The sequence below is a fragment of the Python bivittatus genome, unplaced genomic scaffold (assembly GCF_059951505.1).
Source record: "Python bivittatus isolate LINGU-HERP-01145 unplaced genomic scaffold, Pbiv_v1 ctg000580_np1212, whole genome shotgun sequence".
In the NCBI taxonomy this organism is placed as follows: domain Eukaryota; kingdom Metazoa; phylum Chordata; class Lepidosauria; order Squamata; family Pythonidae; genus Python; species Python bivittatus.
Genome location: NW_028277087.1, coordinates 27,048,713 through 27,075,841, shown reverse-complemented (window position 1 = coordinate 27,075,841; position 27,129 = coordinate 27,048,713). Strand labels below are relative to the sequence as shown.

Below are 27,129 nucleotides of genomic sequence, written 5' to 3'. Positions count from 1 at the left end.
GGAGAGAGCAAGAAAGAGCTCCTGTAGATTCCAAAGATGTAATTAATTCTACATTACAAGTGGACTTTAATCTTGAGTGTGACCAACTGTAGCTGTATGATGCAAAGTTAAGAAAAATATCTGGAAAGTCAGTTTTTTAGAATATGAAGGATTCCCACCCACCCACAAACAGTTAAAATAATGCTTTTTTGGAGTATATTTTAATGTTATGTGCAGATCTGTGAAATGTCAGAGGCTTGTGTGCAAATCAGAAATTTGGCTCTTACATTTTTAAACCTATGTTGTCAACTTCAGGAATCAGTTTCTGATCTCAAAAATTATGGCTTATTAAATCATAAACTGAAGACAAAATCAGTTGTCAGAGGAAAATATGACATATCAGTTGCTTAAAAATTAGTGGACTGCAAGTATAGTTCACATCAAATCTTGGGCAGAGTTGCCTATTAATGTCCCATTCATGGAGGAGCATTCTTCATTAAAATGGCTCATATCTTGAGATTTTCCATGTAATATCTGAATGAATTACATAGGACCTTTTGATCTGCTGAACAATCAGAGCATTTGTCAGGTGAAAAAATAGAGCCAGAATTTTTTACCTTCCTCACCTTAAAAAAAAAATTGAAGCATCTGTTCCTGTCCAAAGATTATATAAATTGGCTGAGAATCTTCAAATTGCTATTTCAGGCATCAGATTGGAAACCCATTCATTAATAAACATCTCAGTCTGATAAAATTACTTATGAGTAAATTATATTTTATGGATACAAACTATAAACTGCAAGAAGTATTAGTATCTGAAAGGACAAATTACATCACCAAATAACTAATTTTTCCCAGCGAAGGGCTCATAATGCAGACACACTTTGTAGTTCACTTCCTTTTCCTAGCTTTGTAAAATACTGTATAAGGTGAACTATTCTGTGCAGTTTTATCACATTTTCTGTGTGAAGAAGCCCAAGTGTTCTGTGACACTGATAAACGGAACACTTAATGTAGCATGAAATCTCTATTATAAGAGTTTACTGTGAGATGTATGAGGATATTTCTGAAGTCAGCTTGGGAAAGCTTGCACCAGTGTTCTTTTCATGATGCTGTAAGACTTCTTGCGTTTTATACCAGACTACAGCTGTTATTGCCTTGATCTTCTGTTCATGCCCTAAATCTTGGAAGTTGTTTTGCTATATCTGAGTGAAATTATTCACTAAATTTTTTTGAACAATGTGATCTACAATTATAAGTTGAGTATGCAAATACTCTGCAAGAAAAGTCGCGAACATAAGTGTTTAGCAAACTAAATGTTGGATTCTCTTGCTGGATTAATGTAAACTGCTTTGTTTGCAGGGTGTATTGCCATCCCAAAACCAGGCCAATTCTCCAAGTGGAACTGTAGTATAGCCATCACACTCCTCCTAGCAAACCTTTGAACACAGAACAAGAAGTAATGACAATGGAACCAGGAGCTGCTGTTCAGCCAGAGAGCATCACAAATTCTTAAAGGCAGAATGTTATGTGAATCACATAGTGTTTTACAAAATAATACTGTAATGAGTTATATTTTTACATCTAATACTTTGAGGCTGCTCACCTAAGGAAGAATTTTGCTTAAAAATGCTTCTTTTGGTGCTACAATTAAAAATAGTAATTGCTTTATATTTCTCAGTGTAATTTAATCATATACCTACATCCACACACATTCAAACGTGTAAAATAAAATGTTTCTTAAATCCAAGTAAGTTTAATGGTGTTATAAATTAGAATATTACTGTTTGGTTTTTTTTCTTTGCACTGCTTTTTTTTTTAAACCAGAGATGGTTAACCTGGAAAGCTCTCATGGGAAATTAAAGTAATTACTTTCTGGCTTCACAAATGTAATTCAGGAAGATGGATGCTGCAATCATACGTTTTTCTAAAAAGATTGTTTGCACTTAAATAGCATAATGCTAGTGGATAATTACTTTTAAATGGGTGTTTGGGCACCCTCTAAAGTTATGTTATAAAGAAACAAATCCTTTGTATCAAACATTTTATTTTAATAATGTTTCAGCTACAGTCAATCTGTATTATATGTGTAAATAATGTAATTCAGTGATTGGGGAAATCAGTCATTACACTAGTAATTTTAATCATTTAAGAAAGTGATATTTCTAATTCAGAAAATACATATTAAACTATCTTGAATATGCAGTTTTGTTTACTTTCTGTTTAAATTAAATCATCTTTGATGTAACTTTTTGAATGTAATATTTTTGGTATGGACATGATTCTTGTAGAAGATGTTATTTCTGAAAAACACTCAGGTCAGATTTAGTAGCTATTGAACTGGGCTTTTATTAGTAGGTGTTATTTTCCTGCACTTTATTCTAAACAGCTTTTCCTCAGTATGCTTTAGAACACTACACAGTTCTTAAGCCTAGTTTTTTAAATATATGTTAATTAACCGTGGTAGTTGCCATTTTCATGCATTGGGAAACCATAATTTAATATCTGTTAATGTGATTAGAAACACTAAAATGTTTATTTAAAATTATTGTAACAAAAGTAGGTTGCCACTGTAGAATAATGTGCCAAACTACATAGTTCTCCTGTTTCAATGAAAAATGGATGCCTTGTTGGAGGATAAATATGAGAGTCTACATAATCAAATTGCTGCTTGGTTAGTTACTATTAAACTAATTTTGAACACACTGAAATCTGAAGAATCCCCTTCAGTTTATTTATTGAAGAAAATGCTGCCTGCTTGATAGTGGAATTTCGTGGCTGAGGATTCCTCTGGAGATCAAATCAAGAAGCCTCCAGAGGATCATAGGCTTGTCAAAATTGTAACGGCACTGAGCCGTTATGAAGCAAGCCCTGCCCCTTTTCTGTAAGCCTGCAATGTCATGATGCACATACAAAAGGGGCAGAGCTTGCACTGCAACTGTTCAACGCTGCTTTCATCTGGTCTCCCCCCCACCCTGCCCCTGCCACCTCTGTCGAAAGCCCTGATGTTTTGTTTTCTTGGGCAGAGATGTTATAGGGGCATGTCAATCCCTCATTTGATGGCTGTTCTGAAGCAGCAGAACTGGGGAAGCAAAGAGTTTATTGGAATACTTGTGGCTGCAATGTAGTCTCCTCACCTTCTGGATACCGAAAGAAAATGCTGACTGCTAAAGGCCACAATTCACAGAGCGCTTTTTAATAAATCCTATTCTGTTTCAAGGTTCTAGGTTTCATGTATATGAACGTTTGTGCAGGTAATCCTGCTACTTGTTGGATCTAAAATTCTGTAGCTCCGTATCTTTAAGACTCTGCCCCTCGCACTCTTTGAAACAGAGTTTCAGTAGTACCTGTAGTATATTACTAGGTTGGGCTGCATATCAGCCCTTTATCATACCCCAAAGTGTTTTGTAGCTTATAGCTTTTAAAATCAGTTGGAAATAGCTAAATAGTACCAGGCTATTTTTGACTGCATAATACAAAGTGCTAGTGAAAGCAAAATAAAAGTACCGTTTTAACTCCTGTGCATTGGCAGGTTTAAGATACAGGCAAGACATTTTTATGCCTTAAGAACAAATCATAGTACTGTAGCTTGCTTCACACAATGATAAGCCTTAAACATGCATTATATACTATAATGGCAGGATTCATACATCATGCTAAGCCAAAACTACATAAACCATATTATGGCTTAGCAGTGTGTGAACCAGCTGCTTAAAACCCAAAATTTGGATTTAACTGTGAACACAATGTTTCTCTCCACAGAAGGCATTTCATCCTGTGGAGGCAGAAGGGGCTGCTTTTGCTGAGTCTTTCTCTGCAAAAATGTATTTGGGGGAGGGCAGTCATCACAGAATTGCTTCTTCCCTTTCTGCCGCTGTGAGCCAAGTCTGGAAATCGGTATGTATGATTATACTTTTAGAAGCAAGAAACACTTCATAAATGGTTCAACCAAACCATCTACTTTAGAAATGAAATTAAAAAATAATTCTGTAGTAAACTTGCTTTGAAACTAGAAAGCAAAAGAAAAATCTGCATTAAAAACAGTAATAGTCCTGATATTTAAGGAACACAAACTGAAAAATGCAGAGAATCTGTGTTATAGTTTTAGTCTAAACAAGTGTCAAGTAATCACTGTGATATTTTTGTGTAGGGGGAGAGGGGAAACCCTTGCCTGTGCTCAACTTTGCCTAGTGCTGAAAAAGAGTCCTGAGTTTTGGAAAGCAAGTATGAAATTACAGATTTTACAAAATAAAATCTAGCTTCTTGTCAAATATATGGGTAGATTTCCTGATAGTGATATGCTAAAACATTAAAAGGCTGAACAGTAAAATTTGGGGAAACTTGCCTGTTTCTTCTCACTATGCCTGACACTCTCAAGCAGTTGTGCAGAACTTTCTATTTCTTCATTGGGAAGTTATATGCAGCCAACCTTCTACTACCTTTGCAATTATAAAATGTACAAACTTTTTAAAAGAAAAATATTCCAAAGCTAAAATTGAGCAATGTAAGCAATATTCTTACATTGAACTAGCTGATCCCATTCTAACATTGAACTAGTTTTTAGCCAATTCCATGCAATTCAAGTGTTTACATTGTACTGTATTAGAAGCTATTCAATCAATATGTGAACAGAGATTGCCTTATTGAAAAATGTCTAAGCGTATCTAAAAGCAGCAGAGATTCTGAGTTTGCCCCATTTGTTTCTAAAAGTAATTGTCAGGTAAATTGTCCTCAACATGTGATAATGTGAAAAGAATCTCAGAACTAGTTTCCAATGAAATACAATGGGCTTCTGCTAATTATGCATATCTGGAGAGAATAATGTGAGCGTGTGTGAAGTACAAGGGCTTTTTGTTGTAATTTATTTCAGGGATGAAATCAGAGAGTATGTCCTTCTACCAGATCAGACTTGTTCAGTATTGGGTCTATTTAGCCTGGTATTGCCTCTTTGGGATATTAAGCAGAAGGCTTTGCCATCACCTTCTACGTGTGACACTCTGCATGTCAACAGGCAAAATCTGTGCTTGACCATCCTTTTCTTTTCCTTAAGTGCTCTTAACAGGAAACACCTCCATATTTTGGCTATTTGAAGAGAGCTTTCAGACTTCTGAAGTCAACCTGGCTGCTTTTCATTGAGTAAAATAATAAAATTAAATTAAACATGTAATAATTAAACTGAAACATTCTTTTATAAGTTTGGAAATTGACTAGAGACTCTACAATATTTTAACTCTTTATTCAAATTGCATTGCACTTTATTCAATACTGTAGGTGCCTTGTTTTAAATTACAAAATCCTAGAACAAGTTTCCAATATTCTGAATATGACTAAAGCCAGTAAATGTATGAAATATTAATGCTTGTGCATTATGAACATGAAAGTTCTTAAAAGGATTTTTTTTCCATTCTTGTTTGTAGTCCTTAGCATTTATAGGTTGAGATCCAGATTACATCTGAGAATTCCACTCAGAATTTCCTGCTAGAGTTTTTTTGGGAAGTGGGGGGTATGAAAAATAATTTTCTCCAAATTCTCCATTTCAAATTAAGTCCCTGTCCTTCCCAAAAGAAAACCTTGTCCTGAAGACCTGGAGGATTCTGTGGGATAGTATGGAAAGTGATGAAGAGAAACCAGCAAAAATCCCTTCATCTTTTGTCTACACAATTCTTCAGTAGATCAATCCCTCCCAGTTTGGTTTGAACAAAAATATAAATAATGGCAAGAGTACATCCAGCCAACTCAGCATGGCTACCGAATGCCCAAGCAAATGATTGTTTTTGCATAGCGGAAAAATACAGCACTTTTAAATATTTGCTTTATGTATTGTATTGTATTTGTATTCTCTTTGTGACTTTTCAGCAAGTTATACCATTGTGGTTGACCTCCTCTAAGATACAGTCCAGTCTTAGCTATTCATTTTGCCATTTTGTTTTGAAGCACTGATATTTGGATGTTGTTTAAGGTGCATCTGTTATATTACTTTTGGTCAAGTAAGATCTATCAGTATTTTTCACTCTAGTGCAATACACCATTTTTTTCTTGTTATAGAGATGGTATTTGACAGTGCTTTGTGAGAGGACAGTGTAGTTAATCTTACAATCCTATAAAAATCCTCTTAGTCTTTTAATAAACTTATTTTTAAAATGTGATTTTATTTTTGCTGATACCTCTGAAAAGCTAAATTAAATGCCCTTTAGAGTGGGTTACTCCCTCCACCAAAGTTTCAAACATCATGGCCTTTTCAGAACCAATGTTCTACATTCAGCTATGTCAGTGTGACAAACTACATCATCTGAAACATGCTTACACTGCTCAGATTTCCATATAAGAGCACATTTCAGTAACAACTATTAATCTTTTTCATCTGCCATCCACGCAAAAACCTGTTAATTTACATTACTTGTTTTGGAAAACAGTTTTTTATACTAGGTAATATTTAAATTAAACTAACCTTAAGACTTAAGTTTTGAAGCTTCTAAATGATTATCAAAGAAGATTGGCTCTGATTATCCCTATAGGTACATATACAACCTCCCCCCAAGAAATTCAGTTTTATTAGAGAGAGAGAGAGATATATAAAAAAAACACAATGCAGTATTTAATATAAAAGTTGTAACAATTCATTCCTGCCAGTGCAACACAATTAAATATATGATCACCTTAAAAGAAAACTTTTTTAAAAAATAGCAGGAACTTCTTAAAAAAAAAATCAAAGTGCATTCTGAGCTATAAAAATGGTGGTTACATAGTTGGCTTTAAAAAAAAAAGTGTAAGTCCCAAAGAATGATTGTTGTAGCATCTTCTTGCAGCATTTGAGGTGATAAGGCACTATCGCCATTTGTGTACTGTTTCAAAGAATCCAGAGAGTTCATGAGAGTTTTGATCCATCAAAATCCTCCATCTCGTCTTTCCAGAGCAGGCAAGTGGTACTGTTTCATAGGAGATTTAAATTCCTTCCGTTTTTCAGACTGTTGATGAGACAACAGAAGTTAAAATGGGCTATAATCTACTTGTACAAAATAGTATGTAATCTAATAAGCAAGGTAGAATTACCTTGCGATGTGTCCCAAAATATGTTATAGGTTGCAAAACCTGGACTTGTCTGTTGGATGCTGGGAGGGTAAAAACTGACTGAAATGAAGGATTAGGGTAAGAAGTCAAGTTGGTTACAGCAGGAACTGTCAGTTTTGGCAACTCAACTGCATTGGGAAGTCCATGATGTCCCAGTGGATTCTCCTGGGCTTGCCTAAGAAAGTTCTTTTAAAATAAAAATACAAGTTCAATTTTTAAAAATAATTTTATGTAGGCTAAATGTGTTTGATCCCCCTCACATATGCTTTAGGTTGGTTTAGATATTGCCACTTCTGCAGTTACTCCCAAATATACGTTAACTTCCCCCCAAATGTTTCTTAGGGAAGAATGCTGCTTGCCTTTCGAATGAACTCATCAGATGGAAGTACAATATCAGTGGAAGCCTTTATATACAGTTAGATCAATAAGGGGGGAGAGGGCTAAACGGTAGCAACTATAGCATAGCTATTTTGAAAACAGTATCCAAAGGTTACATTCCACTGTTTTTCAAAGACTTTCAAAGATGCATGTTGAAAGTGGATACTTGCTTGGAAAACTGTCTTTGATGGTTTATTTGTAAAGTTGGGCTTTAAAAACTTAGAAACTTCAGATAAGCCTTAGAATGACACAATTTCCTTCCTTTCTTGTTCTGCTATTGGCATCAAAATTTATTCCTTGAGTGTGTAAACAAGACAAGGAACATCCAGTAGATTTTACAAAGAACTGGATAAACCCTAGGAATGTGGTACTGCTAGCTTAAATCTGATATCTCAAGAACTCTGCAACAAAATGCAGGAATTTACTGGAATTAATTACTTTTTGTCCCCAAATTGTGATTCTGATTTTTTTCTTTTTGGGGGGTGGGTGGGATGAGGGACAGAGGATGAATTTACACAAAATCATCTTTGGGAATTACTGAATGGATTTGTTGATACCCTTAATATTCCCAGAACAACTGTTTGGGAAGATGGCAGAATCAGATACTTCATAATTATTATATATTGATTGCATTAAGTTAGATGTAAATTGGATAATTTCCAGGAAAAGTGTGTGACTAGTTAATTTCAGCACTACTTTGTCCTCACAGAACCACTACAAAAAGTCAGGAGCCATAAGTAGGTTATCTAAAGCTAGACTACCATACTATTCCGTGCATTGCTTGCATAAGAGATAATGGTATAAATTTAGACAAAACCTTTCTGAACCTGTAAATCATATTTAGATGTCCAATAGAGAGAGCAAAAATCCATAAAAATCCTGGAATTTTTTGATACAAGAATTCTCAAGCATGTTTTCACATAATCAAAGCAGCAAAATTGACACAGAATTGTTCTATAAGTGTATGAACAAAAATGGCAGTAATTAAATAGGTTTATTACTTAGTCTTTGATTTAAAGATTACCTGCCTTTGATCCTCCTTTGAAATACGCCGCAAACCAAGAGAATCCCTTTCTAATGGATTTCCTACTAATCTCATTTTTCGGTGTATGGTTAAAGCTTGTTTCTCTGCCAACCTGTTCAGTGTAAATCAGACAGAATCTCATATACAACCTTTGAAATTCTTTTCCATCAATTAGACAGTCAAACCACTCACTTCCCTCCCTTAGTCATATTAAACAATGACGTGAAATGCAAATGCTAAATGCCTAACTCTAAGCATTAACTTAAATTTCAGTTTAGTTGATTCAGAATTATCAAGCTTAGGTATTTTAAATCTTAGCAGGCTAGAAACATTTTCAACTGAATATTGATTCAAAATCAAGCTTCATTTCATATTTCCTTACCTCAGCTCTCTAAAGTAAGGGTGCTGCAGTGCTTCATGCGCACAGATCCTTTCATCAGGATCATACTGTATCATTGCATACATAAGTGTCAGGCTCTTGTTGGACAAGTTAGGCATAAATGGAGAGATTCCTTTTCCTTTTCTGGTGGGAAAATCAAAACTCATCACTCTTGACCTGCATAAATCCAGTGAAAGAAAATGCATTCCTGTCAGCAGAATCAGCCTTATTGGTATTGGAAGGATACTAAAGAACTTAAAATGAAAGTTTCAGGTTTCAAAGCATTCCTTGTCCCTGTGGTCATCCACATATGGCAAATTGCATGTGTGTGACTATATCATCATGCAAATGCTACAGTTTAATACTTGTCAGATGTTGGGACACAAGTACGTAAGGCTGGATTTGTATGATGATGATGCCATGACATCACTGTGGTTTTCTTCAGGTCCAACTGATACTACCCTCACCTGAACATGGGAAGTCAAAGTAACTTTAAACTTTGTGTTCCAGTTCATCCAGGTGATAATCGTTGAATATTGCTTCTCTGGAATAAAAGGGACGCTTAATAATAAACATCCTTTAAAAATTTGTTCAGTAAAACTAGATAATCCTAGCTAGATAGCAGCAGCCCAGCTAAGTGACAGCGTCTACAACCTTAGTTTATCTTGAAAACTGAACAGAGTTGAATCTGATCAGTAACTTGGATAGGAGACCAACAGGAAATACAGGTCTACATACAAGACTCAGAAATCACTTCCACAACATTGCCAAGAAAATTATCAATACTTGTCCAAAAAAACCTACCAAGTTTCAAACTCTATTTGAATGTGTCTTTATTAAAAGCCAAAGATTCACCAAAGAAGGTAATCATTTATAGCAAAGGGGACTCCCTACAGCTTCTTTCAAGTTTCTGTGACACTTGCAAGAAGAGCTAGAAGCATTTATCAAGGGAACAGCAATACAAAATAGTCTAATACATTATGAAAACACCATGGTTCATGGTTATGATTGTAGCTCTGAATTCTGAGTAGACCCAGGTTACATGCTATGTTAGATTTGACTCTGGTCAGCTGTAAAGTAATAAACATACACTTCTTCTGAAGTAATTTTATGCAAACTAACTTATAATGGGCTAATAAATCTCAAGGGAAACTGCACTTACTGTTTGAACTTATTAAGAATCTTCTTAGGAGGAGTACCTATGATATCGTGGATTTTTGATATTTGGTCAAGTTCATTAGATCCAGGAAAGAGTGGATGGAAACTGGAAACAAAGAATATAATTGGTAATGTGGTGAAAACTCAACTCTGACAAGCTTAACTTTTTGTTATGAGGACATTGTTCATCCTCAGTCCTAAATAATATTCGTTGCCATTATGCCAGGTAATATTTTTTTAAATCAAATGTACTGTCATTAATCCCATTTCCCACCTGTGTATTACTTAACATATCTCAAAATGAAAAGAAAAAAGCTTCAAAAGAGACAAAAGTGTTATAGAAAAATGTTTTCTGTACAATTTAGCCTGTAGCTACTGAAGCATAAATATTTTATCAGCCAGAAATGAAGTGTTTGTTGCTAAAGCCTATAATCCCCAAAATTCAACTTAATATGCACATGGCATGGCCTTGTCTCAAGTGTCTTCCTCAGAGACATATTTACTACTGCTTGAAGCCAGATAACATAGTCACTTTTGGGGCCTGGGCAGCATATTAGGATTCTCAGCTAGTCTTCAAAATAGACTTTCCCAATGCCATTATGCAAATTATTTTTCCTTCATTAAGCTGCTGATGTTCACCTTTCTAACCATTGACTAGATCCAGATATATTGCAGCAATGCTGCTGTACTGTACCCTTCATGCTGAGCTGAAGCACCTAATACTGAATCACAAACCCCTTAGTTACAGCAATGGACTTCCTTGCCAGATAAGAACACAATGATTAACAAAAAGTGACAAATACCCAGACCTTTCTTATTGAGATAGATTGTAAGTCCATTTTGCCCAGCAGCTCTTCAAAGTGTTAAATGGCTTTCCCAGTGCCATTATGCAAAGCGCTGACTAGCAATGCAGACATTTAAACTGGAATTTTCTCCCTGTAAAACATGCGCTTTACCCTTGAGCTTCAAATCTTCCCCATATCTTTCCATATTTCAGCCTATAACTATCTCATACCATCTGTATAAACCTATACTTCAGAAGAGTTTCCTAATTCTTTTTAATTTAGTCAGACCATCACTTTCCTTCTGATAAATAACCTACCTTGCAATTTCATAAAACACACAGCCAGCACTCCAGATGTCCATTTTGTAACTATAGAAACCATCTGTAAGAAGACATTCAGGTGCCCTATACCAGCGTGTAGAGATATATTCTGTATATGGCTGCTTAGAATGTATGCTCCTACAGGATCCAAAATCTCCAAGTTTGAGAAGATCCTGCTACAATAAGACAATTTTTGCATCTCAAATGAACAGGCATTAAAATGATATTTACAAATAATGAACTGGATACTTTAAGATGTAATTAAGAAATCTTAATATCAACCTCAGCTGTTCTATTTATAAACAAAGGACTGATTTTTTTTAATGTTCTGAATGGGCAGTAACTGATTTTTGAATCCTTAGCCACAAGGTGGCCTTTGGAATAAATGTAAAAGTACATACAGATAGTCCTAGGTTAACAACCACTTGTTCAGTGACTGTTTGAATTTGTGACAGTGCTGAACGAGTGGTACTTATGACTGGTCCTCCAAGTTCCAGCCATCACACCACCCCTGCAGTTATGTGATCATAATCTGGGCACTTGGCAACCAGCTCACACAATGGTTGCAGCTCCCACGGTCACATGATCACCATTTGCAACCTTCCCTGTTGGCTTCCCACAAGCAAAATCAACTGTAAAGCCAGCAGAGAAGGTTGCAGGTTGCTCCTGCTGCTCTTTCTCCTGAGGAGCCCAACTACAAAGTATGAGATCCCAGGGATCTTATACTCCATAATGTGCATCCCCTCCCCAGCCCACTCACATGGCACCACAGCACCCCCTCCCCAGCCCACCCTCACTCATGCTGCACTGGAGCATCCCCTCCCCAGCCTGCATGTACTCACTGTAGCACACACACCCCACTCCGTGGTACTCACCCGGCCTCCAGCCTACTGGCAAGCTGCCTAGAATTTTCAACTTCCAGCCAGCTTCCCCATTGCCTTTGCTTGTGGGAACCCAGTAGGAAGTTGCAAGTCGCAGTCATGTGAGGTTCCTCATTTAACAACTTGCGATTTTCACTTAACAAAGGCAACAGGGAATGTTGGGATTGCTGTTGCTAAGTGATGCAGTCACATGACGTCGTGCTTCCCGACTGCATCGCTTAGTGATGGAAATTCCTGTCCCAATTACCGTTGTTAAGTGAGGACTACCTGTAGTCTTGAACATTAAGCCTTCAGAGAATTTCTAGCAGAAGGTACTCAAGAGAAATCAAATTTTATTTTTTACAGCTTGGATCAAAAAAGATTGACTTGTCTAAAAAGATACCTTATTGTTTTCCATGAGTAATAAAAAAATAACTGATGCTAAAAAGCAAGACAATATTAAATCTAAAGTAAGTATTTGATAGTTAATCATCAGAAAGTTGAAATGTACTTTTTCCTATAGAAGCAAGATGCATATTCAAATACCAGTCCTAGAACAAACATTTTGAAACATAAGAATTTTGGTACATTCATATTGCTTGTGCTATAAAATTACCAAAGACAACATACCTTTATTAATATGTTTTCAGGTTTCACATCTCTGTGAAATATTCCATTCCTGCATCAAGATAAAAATCAAGGGAAATGTAAGTATTTTTATACCTAGGCTGTGGTGCAGAAAGCCACACGAGCCCTGGGAGTATTCAGTTTCAACACAAATTCTTGCACCCCTCCTGAAAAATTATCCATAAAGTTCTGAAGATATTCCAGAGAAGAGATGGCAATTAGAAAGGAAAAGCAAGTCAAAGCCTGTGGCACATTTATATACTTTAAGTACATGAATGAGTCTCTAGAGATTCCAGCCCATTTAAATAGCCAAACTGTACTTTTGCAAGCAAGTAAATAAAAAGCTTTCCTACCTGTGTATATGATCAAGAGATTTGCATAACTGGTACATATAACTCATTATTTTCTTTTCAGGCAATGGTTTTTTCCTTCCTGGAATTTGGAAATCAAGTTTAGCAGAATTTTTTATAAAGATCAATTGAAAATAAAAGAGCTTGCAATGACTTTGGCTAGTTAACTAATTTTTTAATATAGCTATGAAAGTTTGCCTATGACCTATAACCGTGTCCCCTAACCTAGCCTGGATATTTAAAGCTGTTCTATTCAGGAGCACCTTGTCTGACCTTCAGTGGGTGCATCATTGGTATTTCTTCCTGAAAAGACAGATCTGGCTACAGGACTCATATCTGAATCAGTGTCAAGATCAGATTCCTACAATGTGCTCTACATAAGGCTGCCTTTGAAAAGGGTTTGCAAATTGCACCTGATATGAAAGACAGTGGGCCAGGATGCCTTTTAGACTATATTGTACTAGTCTTATATCAATTGCAATGGTTTTCTATTCTGAAAAATTTAGAACAGGACTAGCTTTTGTATTTTATGCAGCCATTGGTTTTGAATCATGAGTAAGGTATCTGGAAGCAGAATAGGCCCTCACTCCATATAGAAATGCTGTAACAGAAATCTCCATTATGTACCACAGCGAAGTAGTTTTCCAGTTGTTGACGTACAATTATCTCTATCTATACTTCCTTGGCTTTGGTTGATGGTGGGGATGTGGGCATATATTTAACCATTCCTAACACAGCAAATATATTCAATGATTAATGAACTATGTTCTCCTTCTAAAAATTTCTTGCAGACTGGCCCCTCTTTCTCAGGATAGCATTCTCCTTCAATATATGTAATTATATGGAGGTACTTTGCCTCTATTCCAAAACCTCTCTCTGCCTTAACTTATTCTGAAGGAAATCAACTGCCTCCAGAAAGAGATCCTATCTACATCTGCATTAATCTGAAGGGGTTTTCCATAACTGCAAGTAAAATACATCTTTTCTCAAAATGCAGCAGTGTCCTACTTAATATACTTGGTTATACTGAACACCCACCTCTTGTATTTGTGAAAAAATTGCATCTAAGCAAGAGACATTTTCAGATATTGTATACTCTACATACCTTTGATCAATTCATAAATATTCATGTCCATAAGTTCACATATTAATGCAACAGCACCAGCTTTCTTGTCACTAAAGAAAAAAGTGGGTTTTAATGTAACTATATGAAAGAAAGAAGAAGAAGCTGTATAAGCATTTAAAGAATGGGATAAGTTTTTCAATTTTATTTTAAAGTGGATTTACTATTATTGGTTACAACTACTGTTTTTCATTTTCTGTATTTTTCATTGCTTTTGTGTATACATGAAAAAAGTACTCTATGTTAAATAGAGCAGTTATATGCCACTCTCACTGCATGCATGCATGCATGCATATATCAATCAATCAATCAATCAATCAGAGGTAAGCAACCTTTTTCTCATAATAGGCATATTGGCTCAGACAGGGCTACACATGAATTCATGCAATTTCAGCTGCATCAAAACTGCTGGGGAAAGAGGAAAATCAACTTCATCTCCCCATCTCATCTCTTGTGATTCTGAAAAAGATTATATCGGAGAAGACTATGAGGATGACTCTATTTGAATATCCTCTTCCTCATCATTGCTTACCAACTTCCCCAGCTTTTTTTGCAGAAAATCAGAAGTCCAATCTTCTGGGAAACAAGGCCCTCAAGGAGATTCATACTCATGCACTTTGTTATACTGCTGGATCAGTTTCTCAATAACCCAAGAAATGTCTAATAGGTGGACTATTGAATGACAATTGTGATTAGGAAAATCATCCCTCTTTACCAGCACAATAGTAATAGTGGGGATATGAAGGAGAAGAGGAAGGACCTATGGCAGAGGGCAAGCCTTTATTAATCTCGTGTGGCCTACAAATTGCTCACCCTTGTGTACATGATAATCAAAAGCAAACCCATGCTATACCTGGATATTTTTTAAATTAGAACATTATGTAAAAAGCAAAAAATAAATGTTTGTTAATTTTTTTTGCCTGCCACAATCTAGAGATTACTGACAATAGTATATTGTTTCTGTCATGATCAGAAATAATACTCAGATTTTAAGTGAGCAACAGAATAATTTATGAACACATAAACGTGCCTTATAAAATCAGATCATAAGCCCATCTTGACCAGTTCTGTGGTCATAGGTGGGGATCTTTTCAAGCCCTGTAACTTGATAAGTAACTGTAACTGGACAAGTCAAGATTAAACTTGGTACACTTCTACATGCTGATACTGAACTACTACATTCTGCACTAGGAGAGGAAACTGCCTTGCTCTGAGAAGAAAGATTCCTATTTCTAGCTAAGAACTGGGCATGGGCATCTGCAAGATTCTGTTGCTTTCATCAAAATAATGAAAGCAGTGTTGTGCCACAAAAATCTGTCCCTTTCGAACATGCATGCAACAATACGACCTATGTACCAAGGGTTTGTCTCAGTGCTGCTTTTATTCTGCCCCCCCTCCTCCTGTCACAGATGCCACTGAACCATGGTATTATGTTCCCTCAAACATTTCTGTTTTTTTCACAATAAAAAGATTTATATTTTCTCTGTTCAGAAATGGTTAAATAGAACAAGTGAAGTCCTGGCAAGTAAATGTGTTCTCTGGGAAAATGTGTTGTGTGAATTTATGAGGATTGTGAGATTTCTATTTTAGGGTAACAAAATACGTTAGCATGCTCAGAGTATTCCTTACTGTCAACTGACCATCTCCATTAGGCAGGTGACCCGAGATGATTTTTCATACAACACAATGAACAGAATCTAAAAATACATATCTTCAGATAACCCCCCACTGTAAAATCTCAAGTCAGCACCTACAGGAATGAGACTGGATTCCACACAATGCTATTTAAACGCTTCAGTTCTTGAGCCCCTAATTGCACTTCTCTTGTATCATACCCTGACACCATTAGTATTGCCAGAGACCAATTATGAACACAGAATAAAACTAATCTTTAAAACCTTTATAGATAGATTGCGAGATCCATCCTGAGAACTCATAACACATACTATCAATAGAACAGAATGATGACTCAGTGACTAAGCAAGATACATTATTCAACTCAAATTAGGCTCCAAAGTTAAGTAGTCCAACAACCCACTCCCTACTTGCTGTCATCTTGAGAGCAAAGGTGCAGGAAATGAAAAAAAAAACTCATTCCACAGTGAAAAGTTCCTCCCTCAAAATTATTTTATTCAGAATGAGATTTATTTGACAAACAGTAATTGAACATCTCTATAATGATCTACATGTATGGTACAAATGGGAAAGGAAAAAAAGGCATGCATCACTTACAAAATCACTTCATGCAACGTAAGGATATTTGGATGTGGATTCAATCGCCTTAATGCTTGTATTTCCCTCAGATTATTCACATGGTCAATACTAGGAGAAAATATTAGGTTAAAAATAAACAACTTCCATTTGCTGCATATATTTTCCTGAGTCACACAAAGCACAGGCTATAATAGTCTCTTAGTGCACGTACCAGCTTGCATGAGTGCAGTGTGACCTTTTGTAGTTCTCTTCTGGCCAAAGCTCTTTGTACTGTATTAGATACACTTGCAAAGTTCTATGTTTTTTTATATGGTGGCATGGGTATTACTTCTGGAAGATGGTATTTACTTTATTTATTTTTATATCAAATTTGTCACCGCCCATCTCATTAAAAAGCAACTCTGGGCAGTTTACAGAAGAGATAAAATCAATTAAAATACAATATAAAATAATCTTAATAATTAATATATAAATTCCAAGGAATGATATCCATACACATCTCCCTTACTTCCAATGATTATGAGCTCTAGAGAAGGAAATCTCTGTACAATGCTGTAGTTACTGTACACTGTACTGTATGTACACAAGGATTAAGAATTACTAGTTTAAACACTCGTATTATTTAAGCCCAATATTAAGACCTGTCAGACAAAAATAATCTTCCGAGGCTGCTAGATTTTAGATATACATTTACAAAAAATATAATTTGTTTTAAAATCAACTTGTGACAATGAAGATTTAAACAAAACATTTATAGACCGAGGTTAAGCTAAACAAAGAAACTAAATTGAAAAGAACTAGACTTACCTTTCAAAATGCTGTTTCATTTGTTTACATGCATAATATTGTCCATCTTTTAGACTCTGTACCTTCAGAACATCAGAAAATGTTCCCTCTCCAATTTTACCAGTTGTTTTGTATTCTAAAAAGATCAACATTGAAACAATAAACTGGAAGGTAAATTTATAAATTTAAATTCTGCTTTGTCAGACATGTTCATAATCGTAGCTTACTTGTTCTAACAGCACGCTTGTTTCCTCCCCAGATGTATGTCTTCCAGCTAATTCCCATATTATTACTGTAGTTGTTTAAAATTAAAGTTCATCTGTCTGCACTGGGAAAGGATTATACCAGTACAATTTATTCTTGAGAATTCTGTGAAAAATTCTATTTGTGTTTGCTGAAATAACATTTAAGTGCTTTCTGTTAACTACATCTCACATTCCTATCATCCTCTATAATAATCTATAGGGGGAAAATCATGTAATTTCTAGTTTAGTTTTTAGAAACCTGAGTTTGTTGGATCACTGCACTAGATACAATATACATATTAAAAGAATTACTATTATTGTACTTAAATAATATCTATAACAGCATTAAAATGGACTGCATAATACCTGCATAAAATTTAGCATATATTAGGGCATTATCTATAATCACCTCATGTTCCAAGCATGTACATTTGAAGAGCTTGATTCCAATATTATCGTATATGACCAGGAAGCGTTAATGAAGTTTTAATCAAACTAATCTACATATTATAGGCACATGAATAGCACCCTCCAGATATACTGATCCCCTCTTCATTCATTCTTTACTTATCTGTGGAGTTATGCGTCTGGAAACTCACCCAATTCTAACTGGTTTTTGTATATACCTTTCTGCTCTCTAATTTGGTTTAGTCTTCTCCCATACATATCACCTCTACAGCAAATGCTTCTAGACTCCTCCACTGGCTAACTTCTGTGAGAATTAACTTCTTCAGACTGCATCTAGCTGTAAAGAAAAGTATTTCCAATATAATTGTACTAGTAATCCATAGTGTTCAATAAGACTTTTTCCTAACCATTGTCATGCTTCATGTTTTAATAAAACAAAGTAACATTTTTCTCAGTGAAGGAAGCTTCCATTTATGGTTTGTTTATAGTATCATAGAATCATAAGGTTGGGAGGGACTTTGGAAGTATTCTAGTCTAACCCACAGCTTACTTCAGCTAAAAGAACAGGGTTTAGGACTTGAATTCCTCATTTTTATTCAAACACAATCTTTGTCTACAATATAGTGAGCTATTCTATAAGACATTTGTTTTGTTGATACATTTTTTTTCCTGATTAGGGAATTAAAATCAAAAGGTAGAAAAATCAAGACAGACTGTGTTCACAGTACACACAGTTGCATACTTACAGATATATACATAAATTTTCCCTACCTTCTCCAAGAAGACTGCTTATTCAGAACTGTTTTTGTATTTAGTATGTTAAATATATATATGAAAGGTGGATAACTTTTCATGGCCAGGGCCACAATGAATGTTTTGAGATGTTGAGGGCAATGATGAAAAGTGGATAGGGCTACAGTAGTACTTAAAAGTTTGTGAACTCTTTTGAATTTTCAATATTTCTGCATAAATATGACCTAAAACATGATCTGTTCTCCAAGTCCTAAAACTAGATATAGAGAACCCAAGTAAACAAATGAGTCAAAAACATACTTCATTGATTTATTGAGGAAAATGATCCAAAGTTACATATTATTGTGTAGCAAAAGTATGTGAACCTTTGCTAAAAGTATTGTGCCCCCCTTGGGCAGCAATAACTGCAACTAAACATTTCTGATAATCATTCCAAGTTGATGAGTCCTGCACATCAGCTTGGAGAATTTTAGGCCATCCCTCCTTACAGAACAATTTCAACTCAGGTAGGTTGGTGGGCTTCCTCACATGAACTGCTTCATGTCCTTCCACATTTCTATAGAATTAAATTCAGGATTTTATTGGCCATTCCAAAATTTCTGCTTTAACCATTTTGGGTCATATGACTTGTATGTTTTAGGTTGTTGTCTTGCTGCATGACCCACTTTCTCTTGAGCTTTAGTTCACAGACAGATACCCTGACATTTTCCTGCAGAATTTGCTGGTACAATTCAAAATTCATAGTTCCAGTTTCACAGATGGGATAAGGTTCTTATGCTGGAATGTAGCATTTGCCTTTTGCCAAACATAATGCTTTTCATTCAAGCCAAGAAGTTCTATTTTGGTCTCATCCATCCACATAACATTCTTCCAATAGCCTTCTGGCTTATCCAGGTGGTCTTTCACAAACTGGAAATGGGCAGCAATGTTCTTTTTGGAGAGTAGTGGCTTTCTCCTTGCAACCCTGCCACAAACACCATTGTTGTTCAGTGTTCTCCTGATGCTGGTTTCATGAACACTGACATTCACCAATGCAAGAGAAGCCTTTAGCTCCTTAGATGTTATCCTGGAGTTCTTTGAGACCTCTTGAAATATTACATACCTTGCTCTTGGTGAGATCTTGGTTGGTCAACCACTCCTGAGGAGGGTAACAATTTTGTTGAATTGCCTCCATGTGTACACAATCTGCCTGACGGTGGACTCCAAATTCTTTGGAAATAGTTGTATAACCTTTTCCAGCCTGGTGAGCATCAACAACTGTTTTTCAGTGGTCCTCAGAAATCTCCTTTGTCCAAGCCATGACACACTTCCACATACCTGTATTGTGAAGCTCAGACTTTGACAGTGAAAACCCAGAATTATGTTCTTTAAATAAAGCAGGACCTCCCACACTCACACCTGATTATCATCCCATTGATTGAAACACCTGACTCTAACTTCCCTTTAAATGAACTGATAATTCTAGAGGTTCACATACTTTTGTCATACACAAATATATAGCTTTGGATCAATTTTTCCTTAATAAATAAATGTTCAAGTAGAATGTTCTTGACTCATTTGTTTAATTAGGTTCTCTTTATCTAGTTTAAGGATGTGTGAGGAGAATACATCATGTTTTAGATAATATTTATGCACAAATGTTGAAAATACAAACTTTTAAGCACCACAGTATATCACATAAGTGGCTGGGGGCTATACTTTCTATATTTTCCAAGGTTTAGAGGGTTACTAGGTTTTTTAATATATATACAGTGGGGCAAAAAAGTATTTAGTCAGCCACCAATTGTGCAAGTTCTCCCACTTAAAAAGATGAGTTTTCATCATAGGTATACCTCAACTATGAGAGACAAAATGAGAAAAAAAATCCAGAAAATCACATTGTTTGATTTTTAAAAAATTTATTTGCAAATCATGGTGGAAAATAAGTATTTGGTCACCTACAAACAAACAAGATGTCTGGCTCTCACAGACCTGTAACTACTTCTTTAAGAGGCTCCTCTGTCCTCCACTCATTACCTGTAGTAATGGCACCTGTTTGACCTTGTTATCAGTATAAAAGACACCTGTCCACAACCTCAAACAGTCACACTCCAAACTCCACTATGGCCAAGACCAAAGAGCTGTTGAAGGACACCAGAAACAAAATTGTAGACCTGCACCAGGCTGGGAAGACTGAATCTGCAATAGGCAAGTAGCTTGGTGTGAAGAAATCAACTGTGGGAGCAATAATTAGAAAATGGAAGACATACAAGACCACTGATAATCTCCCTTGATCTGGGGCTCCACGCAAGATCTCACCCCATGGGGCCAAAATGATCACAAGAATGGTGAGCAAAAATCCCAGAACCACACGGGGGGACCTAGTGAATGACCTGCAGAGAGCTGGGACCAAAGTAACAAAGGCTACCATCAGTAAGTAACACACTATGCCGCCAGGGACTCAAATCCTCCAGTGCCAGATGTGTCCCCCTGCTTAAGCCAGTACATGTCTGGGCCTGTATGAAGTTTGCTAGAGAGCATTTGGATGATCCAGAAGAGGATTGGGAGAATGTCATATGGTCAGATGAAACCAAAGTAGAACGTTTTGGTCTAAACTCAACTCATCGTGTTTGGAGGAGAGAGAATGCTGAGTTGCATCCAAAGAACACCATACCTACTGTGAAGCATGGGGGTGGAAACATCATGCTTTGGGGCAGTTTTTCTGCAAAGGGACCAGGACGACTGATCTGTGTAAAGGAAAGAATGAATGGGGCCATGTATCGTGAGATTTTGAGTGAACACCTCCTTCCATCAGCAAGGGCATTGAAGATGAAACGTGGCTGGGTCTTTCAGCATGACAATGATCCCAAACACACCACCTGGGCTTCGTAAGAAGCATTTCAAGGTCCTGGAGTGGCCTAGCCAGTCTCCAGATCTCAACCCCATGGAAAACCTTTGGAGGGAGTTGAAAGTCCGTGTTGCCCAGCGACAGCCCCAAAACATCACTGCTCTAGAGGAGATCTGCATGGAGGAATGGGCCAAAATACCAGCAACAGTGTGTGAAAACCTTGTGAAGACTTACAGAAAACGTTTGACCTCTGTCATTGCCAACAAAGGATATATAACAAAGTATTGAGATGAACTTTTGATATTGACCAAATACTTATTTTCCACCATGATTTGCAAATAAATTCTTTAAAAATCAGATGTGATTTTCTGGATTTTTTCCCCCATTTTGTCTCTCATAGTTGAGATATACCTATGATGAAAATTACAGGCCTCTCTCATCTTTTTAAGTGGGAGAACGTGCACAATTGGTGGCTGACTAAATACTTTTTTGCCCCACTGTATTTTAATATATTATTTAATTAGGTTAAGGCTTACCCAGTTTTTGTTAGTTTCCTTCCTCAATAAAGCTGGAAATTAAAGATGCTGATTTTCAGTTATTGTGGTCAGAGGCAAGTTTATAGATTTCAAAATGCTCTTCAGGAAGTGCCTATGGCCCTACGACCTTAGCTTGCCGATATACCCTTAGCATTCCAGGCACTGAATCTATCTTATCTCCCCATTCTTACAGGTGATACACAGCACTATCACATCACCTCTACTATCCTTCCTATGCTAATATGATATAAGCCTTCTGTTATTTCCTATTTCAGCAAAATGGTTTATTATTGGGACTGGAAATTTAATTTTATGAGAGACTGAGGGAACTGGATATGTTTAGCCTTGAAAAAAGACAATGGGGAAATATGAAAGTATTTTTTGATTATCAGGAAGGTATCACAGAGAAGAAGCTCAAGAACAATTCTTAAGCAAGGCAAGATTGCTCTTCACTGAATGTGTCAAATTGCAGGTTGCGCAACAGTCTGTCAGGGAATGAGTCCTCTTGCACTACAGAAGAGGTAGACTCAGCCTAAACAGAATATTCCAATGGATCCTATGATTTATACATGTATCATCTCATATTTTATTCAATTGATATAAATAAATATAAATTATGACTTTATTTATATATACATTATATAAATTACAACTGAAAGAAGAAGAGTATGCCCTTATTTCTACATCACTGCCTTCTATTCTTTAATATTTGCTATAAACCACCTTCTATGCATGTGAACGTTTTTACATTAATGTACACATGTGTGTGAGGGACCATTAATCACCTGCCCAACAGATCTAAAGCAGAAATCATTCCTAGCCAGGCTATTCCAAATTCTGTAAAGAGAAATGTTGAAAACTGTTGCCGGAATTTATACATACAAACATGTACTTTAACTGACAGGATTCCTCTAAAGTTGCCAGCTTCTACCTGTTTTTATAGATGTGAATAAGCTATTAGAGCAAAAAAGGACAACCTGTGGCCTCCAAAACCATTTTAATATTTGTGGGGAAAATAGGAGGCCGCCTTGCTTGTCACCTTGAGCTGAAATAAAGAGATAGACAGACAGACAGACAGACATTAGTGGGATAAAATAATAATAGGAACAGAGCTCCCTGATTGCATAGTTACTGAAAACTGATGGTGCAGTTTTGAGACAAGAAACAAATGAAAACAGTAACATAGATTTTTTGCATCTAAAAAATCAGAATCCACAGACACCTCTCTGAAATCCCAGATCCACCAAAAGATTTTAGATTATCATCCTATCTGCTGCAGTCCTTACTCCCTCCAAACAGCTTCCAGCTATCAAAGGGTTTCCTAGTTCAGCGTTATAGAATGGATTCTGACAACTGAGTGCTTCCTTTTCATTTCTGAGTTCTAAGTTCAGTGAAAACTATTCCCAAACAAGAGTCTTGTGAGCATAAGATCAATTAAAATCTCTACATCTGTGGTAAGTACACAGGAAGAGTGCTTAGGGTGGAATACAGTCTGAACATTTACTGTGGCTTGATGGACCATTTCACATGGACCATTTCACAGAGTTCACCAGATGTCTTGGAACAGAGAAATTAATATCCATTCATGCTTGGTTTGGGAAAAGTTGAAGGACAGGTAGAGTTGAAAGAAAAATGCAGAACCACTAAAAAGACCAACGACACACTTCTTACTGTTGCAGCCCCTACCAACGGTGTTGGAGTGATCAGCCCCTTTTGCCCCCGCTGTCTCTGGCCTTTTCAGCCCCGGTTGTGGAGCTCGTATGCACAAGGCCAGGGTTCCACGTTATTCCGAGACGCGATAGGAGCCGTTCTTTATCTCACTCTAAGCAAGAGCCGGACTCTGCAACACTTTGCGCCTCCCTGAAACCCCTCCTTCTCCCGCCTGGAGTAATAACGGCAGGAGAGGGCAAGTTCGTAATGCCTCCGCCAACCCACGACACCCATTCCCGTGGCCTCGACTGCGGGTCCTTGGCCCTAATCCCCAACACGACACCCTCGTCGAATTGCCTAAACAGAAAAAATGGATCAAGCCAAGTGCCAAGTCTGCTTCTCGCTTTCTCTCTCCAAGTAGACATTTCTTCCTCGACTCGCCAATTTATAAAAAGGGAAGGGGCTGCCCATTTTCCTACACCCCAACTCCACACACGTCCCCTCCCCAATCCGCCGGCTCGCCGAATCCGCAGGCCGAACGCCATCTCCGATCTATGCCACCATGAGGAGCCGCGAAGCCACCACCGCGCCTTCTCCCTTACTGTTCATCCTCCGAGCCCGCCTCTCCCGCAGGTTCCCTCCGGGTCAAGGGGCGGGGAGGGGGGTGAGGACACAGGTCCTCTCTGAACCGCCAGGCCCCCTCCCCACGGCAGAACTTGTCAGCGCGCCATGTTGTATCCCCGTCACCCTGGCAACCCTAGAGCATCAAGCACCTCAACCCGAGAGGACAACCGTGTCAGCCGCGCCCCACCCTCGCAGCTGCGCCGGCCTCCGAAAGAGCGGCGCAAGCGCAGTTACTAACCTCCGCCCTCTCCTATTGACTGTGGCAGGCGAAGGGCAGGCTTCATGTTTGCGGTCTTTCGGAGATGCGCATGCGGACTGTCAGTTTACTCCTCGCCCGCCGCTCGTCGGTCTCGCTCGTCTTTGCGCATCCTCAATCGTTACAGCCGCCCCTCCCCGCTGAGGTCCGATATACAGTATGGCTGTTTTCTTAGGGCGAAGCCCGCCATTGGTACTAATTAAGGATGCAACAGAGTTGCGCGTATTTTCCTGGGAGTAAGCCCTGTTGCAGCGACACATTAAAGATTGAACTACTATTAACCCACCATGTTTTAGTGTAGCATGGCATGGAAACCGAAACCGACTTTGTAATAATCCGACCGCTGGATCAGACCAGGCTCCATTTTAGTCCAACATCTGGTGGCTGGCAGTGACCAATGAGATGCCTCTGGTGGGCTCAGAAATGATGTGGAGACAATCCTCTTCTGCAGGTGTTCCTCTGCACCTGGTATTTGCAGACCTAGTGCAGCACATGGTGGGATAAATTGGATTAATTAACTAAACATTCCTATTGTGGTACCCCTTTTGAGGTAAGCTGTGTTATGTAAAGTGCAGAAATGGTGTAAGAAACGGTAAGACAAAGATACAAGATAAAGCAGATAAAAACAAAGCAAAATCTAGCTCACACCAACACCACTCCATACCTTTCTATCCTTGCAAACTCTCCTTGCTCCTACCGTGTCCATACACTGCTTCATATGTTGCCTGTTGCTTGTTTGGACTTTTCATCTCTTTGAGGATGTCATCAATTCTATCCAATCAAGCTTTTTTCCAGTTGTCCCTTCCAGTTTTTATCCATTCACTCTTTCTTCATATTTTCATTTTGCTATTCAGTCCTCATTCATTCTCTCTATAAAACCAAAGCACCTCAAAGTACTTCTTTTGTACTGATTGCTGACTTTTGTGTTCAGTTCACATTCATTAAGAATACATTCGTTCTTAACCCTATTGATTCTTGTTTTACCATACAAATATTTTAAATAAGCCATTCCACTTGCATCCAACTTTTTGTGACAACTCTCACTGCCATATAACCAAGTAGGCAGAAACATGCTCTTACACACAGCCATTTTAATTTCTTTCCACAAACATTTATTTCTTGCAACACATCACTGGCTACCCATTATCTTTCTACCAGCATTTATAAATTTTAAAAATCCACTATCCTTTCTCCATTTTACATTCTACTGTACCAACATGCACAAATTTATCTAACTGCTCTAACTTTTCACCATTTTTATATGATCTGCAATTGTTTTACCTGTCAAACATACATAGCTATCTTGGTCTTTGATACATTAATTTATAAATCCATACTCCTTGTTGCATCATACAATCTACCTGACATTCATTGCAAATCTTTTGGATTCTCACGTAACCACACAATATCATCTGCATACAAAAGTGTATGAACATTCACATCTCTAACTTCACCACAATAATTTCTTACACATTTATCCATAAATACATGAAACAACCAAGGGGATACCATACCTCCTCACCTTAGTCCCTGATCACTGATGAATCATTCCCTAAGCATTCCATTTATTCTCTTTCGTGCTTTACCTCTATCATATCTGTGAGTGATTTAAAACACAATTCTACATAAATTGGGCCTCACTCCTCAGGAGATAAAACCTGGCTTACCTGTATGTACTGAAAAGGGAAACAGAACTGGCCCAGTTAGTACTTTGATGGAAGATCACCAGGGCATTAGTGTAAAATGAGAAGTAAAAAACATCCCAGAATAATGTCAAAGCACTACTGTAATAGTTTGAAGAAAATTGCATGATTGTGCCCATGTAGTTATCAGGAATTGTACTTAACTCTATGGTGTCCACAATTCCATGGATTTACTATTGAGAGATTGTGAAATTGAAAGTGTAAATTCAGGCAGACTGATAGAAATCTCACAATATTCTTTGAGGTTTAGTAATGAGTAAATGTGCTTATGAGAACACTGCTTATTTAAATCCAATAGCAGGACTGAAATAGTAGGGTGGGGTTGATATATTTATCAGATGAAATAAACACTAATTATTACTAGCACTAACTATATACTGCTAGTAATAGGTTATTTCATTGTAGAACCAGGACTGAAGGGATAATTCACTTTGCTTAGAATTCTTCATATGCTGCACATATTGAAAAAAATATATGTAAATGGAATTTTGAAAATCCAACCTTTGAAGCTGTCTCCTGCTGCAAAAAAATCAACCATTTGTGAAAAAAAATCGCTATAAATTCTTTAGTATAAGAAGAACCACAATAACAAATAGGGACTTTTCTTTGATAGCATGTCTTAGTCAAAGAATCAGCTACTTCTTCCTTTGCTCTGGTGTGGGATTCCTAGTCTGTCAGAGAGATCACATGAGATAACTTACAGATGTGATATGCTTAGTTTTACAATGGGAAAGAAAATTAAAAGAAAGCGAAACACATTAAAAGCGCTTCCCACTCCATAGACACATTGTCAAGATTTAATAACAGAAAGAAGATAAAGCTAAACTGTTACAAAATGGCCGGTTAGCTCAGTTGGTTAGAGCGTGGTGCTAATAACGCCAAGGTCGCGGGTTCGATCCCCGTACGGGCCATGCTGTGGATGTTTTACTTTACTTTTTCATGGAATATTCTAATAGTCAACTTCAAACGAATGTTTCACCGTGCAAGACAAGGATGTCAAAAGACCCCCGATTTTCAACCCTATGACGTTCGTAGGAACTGAGTGGTGTTTGTATCTTTAACAATGCATGCAGAGT

At 37.2% G+C, this 27,129-nt stretch overlaps 2 protein-coding genes and 1 non-coding gene across 15 annotated transcripts in view; 2 read left to right on the top strand and 1 right to left on the bottom strand.

Annotated features, from left to right (window-relative positions):
* Nucleotides 1–14,049, top strand: part of WDR20 (WD repeat domain 20) — a 58,806-nt gene extending 44,757 nt beyond the window's left edge. Inside the window, exons 4-6 of one of the 4 annotated variants that reach the window (XM_025172638.2) lie at nucleotides 3,742–3,876; nucleotides 12,602–12,658; nucleotides 13,720–14,049. In XM_025172638.2, the coding sequence (XP_025028406.1) occupies nucleotides 3,742–3,876; nucleotides 12,602–12,658; nucleotides 13,720–13,743 (216 nt within the window). In that variant the 3' untranslated portion in view covers nucleotides 13,744–14,049. The other 3 variants (XM_088149820.1, XR_003085716.2, XM_007437338.4) reach the window with 3 other exon arrangements.
* MOK (MOK protein kinase) lies at nucleotides 5,166–24,393 on the bottom strand. Of its 10 annotated transcripts, none has more exons than XM_088149822.1 (13): nucleotides 17,706–21,676; nucleotides 17,279–17,379; nucleotides 17,073–17,187; nucleotides 16,284–16,373; nucleotides 14,034–14,104; nucleotides 12,932–13,010; nucleotides 12,582–12,630; nucleotides 11,089–11,267; nucleotides 9,991–10,092; nucleotides 8,832–9,005; nucleotides 8,450–8,561; nucleotides 7,030–7,233; nucleotides 5,174–6,944 (listed from the first exon to the last, which is right to left on the bottom strand). In XM_088149822.1, exons 2-13 carry the CDS (start codon nucleotides 17,334–17,336, stop codon nucleotides 6,864–6,866), a joined length of 1,314 nt encoding a protein of 437 aa, XP_088005948.1. In that variant the 5' UTR covers nucleotides 17,337–17,379; nucleotides 17,706–21,676; the 3' UTR covers nucleotides 5,174–6,863. The 10 variants fall into 10 exon arrangements, with proteins under 10 accessions (XP_025028420.1, XP_088005952.1, XP_088005950.1 ...); XM_025172644.2 differs by lacking the exon at nucleotides 17,279–17,379 and adding an exon at nucleotides 24,073–24,237 and having other exon boundaries at nucleotides 5,175–6,944; nucleotides 17,896–18,041; XM_088149824.1 differs by lacking the exon at nucleotides 17,279–17,379 and having other exon boundaries at nucleotides 5,169–6,944; nucleotides 8,832–8,972; nucleotides 17,896–21,680.
* Nucleotides 24,394–26,890: 2,497 nt separating this feature from the next.
* TRNAI-AAU (transfer RNA isoleucine (anticodon AAU)) lies at nucleotides 26,891–26,964 on the top strand. Its single transcript has one exon. It is a non-coding gene; the product is annotated as a tRNA-Ile (tRNA).
* The last annotated feature ends 165 nt before the right edge of the window (nucleotides 26,965–27,129 follow it).

Bases quoted from the DNA above. Each gene is read 5' to 3' on its own strand.
- MOK (XM_025172644.2), bottom strand. From the start codon at position 17,962: ATGTATGGGAGAAGACTAAACCAAATTAGAGAGCAGAAAGGTATATAC. The intron at 10,093-11,088 runs GTAGGTTATTTA...CTTTGTTTCCAG, and splicing joins GTGTTTTATGAAATTGCAAG to TTTCCATCCACTCTTTCCTG. The intron at 6,945-7,029 runs GTAATTCTACCT...TCTCATCAACAG, and splicing joins ATTTTGGGACACATCGCAAG to TCTGAAAAACGGAAGGAATT.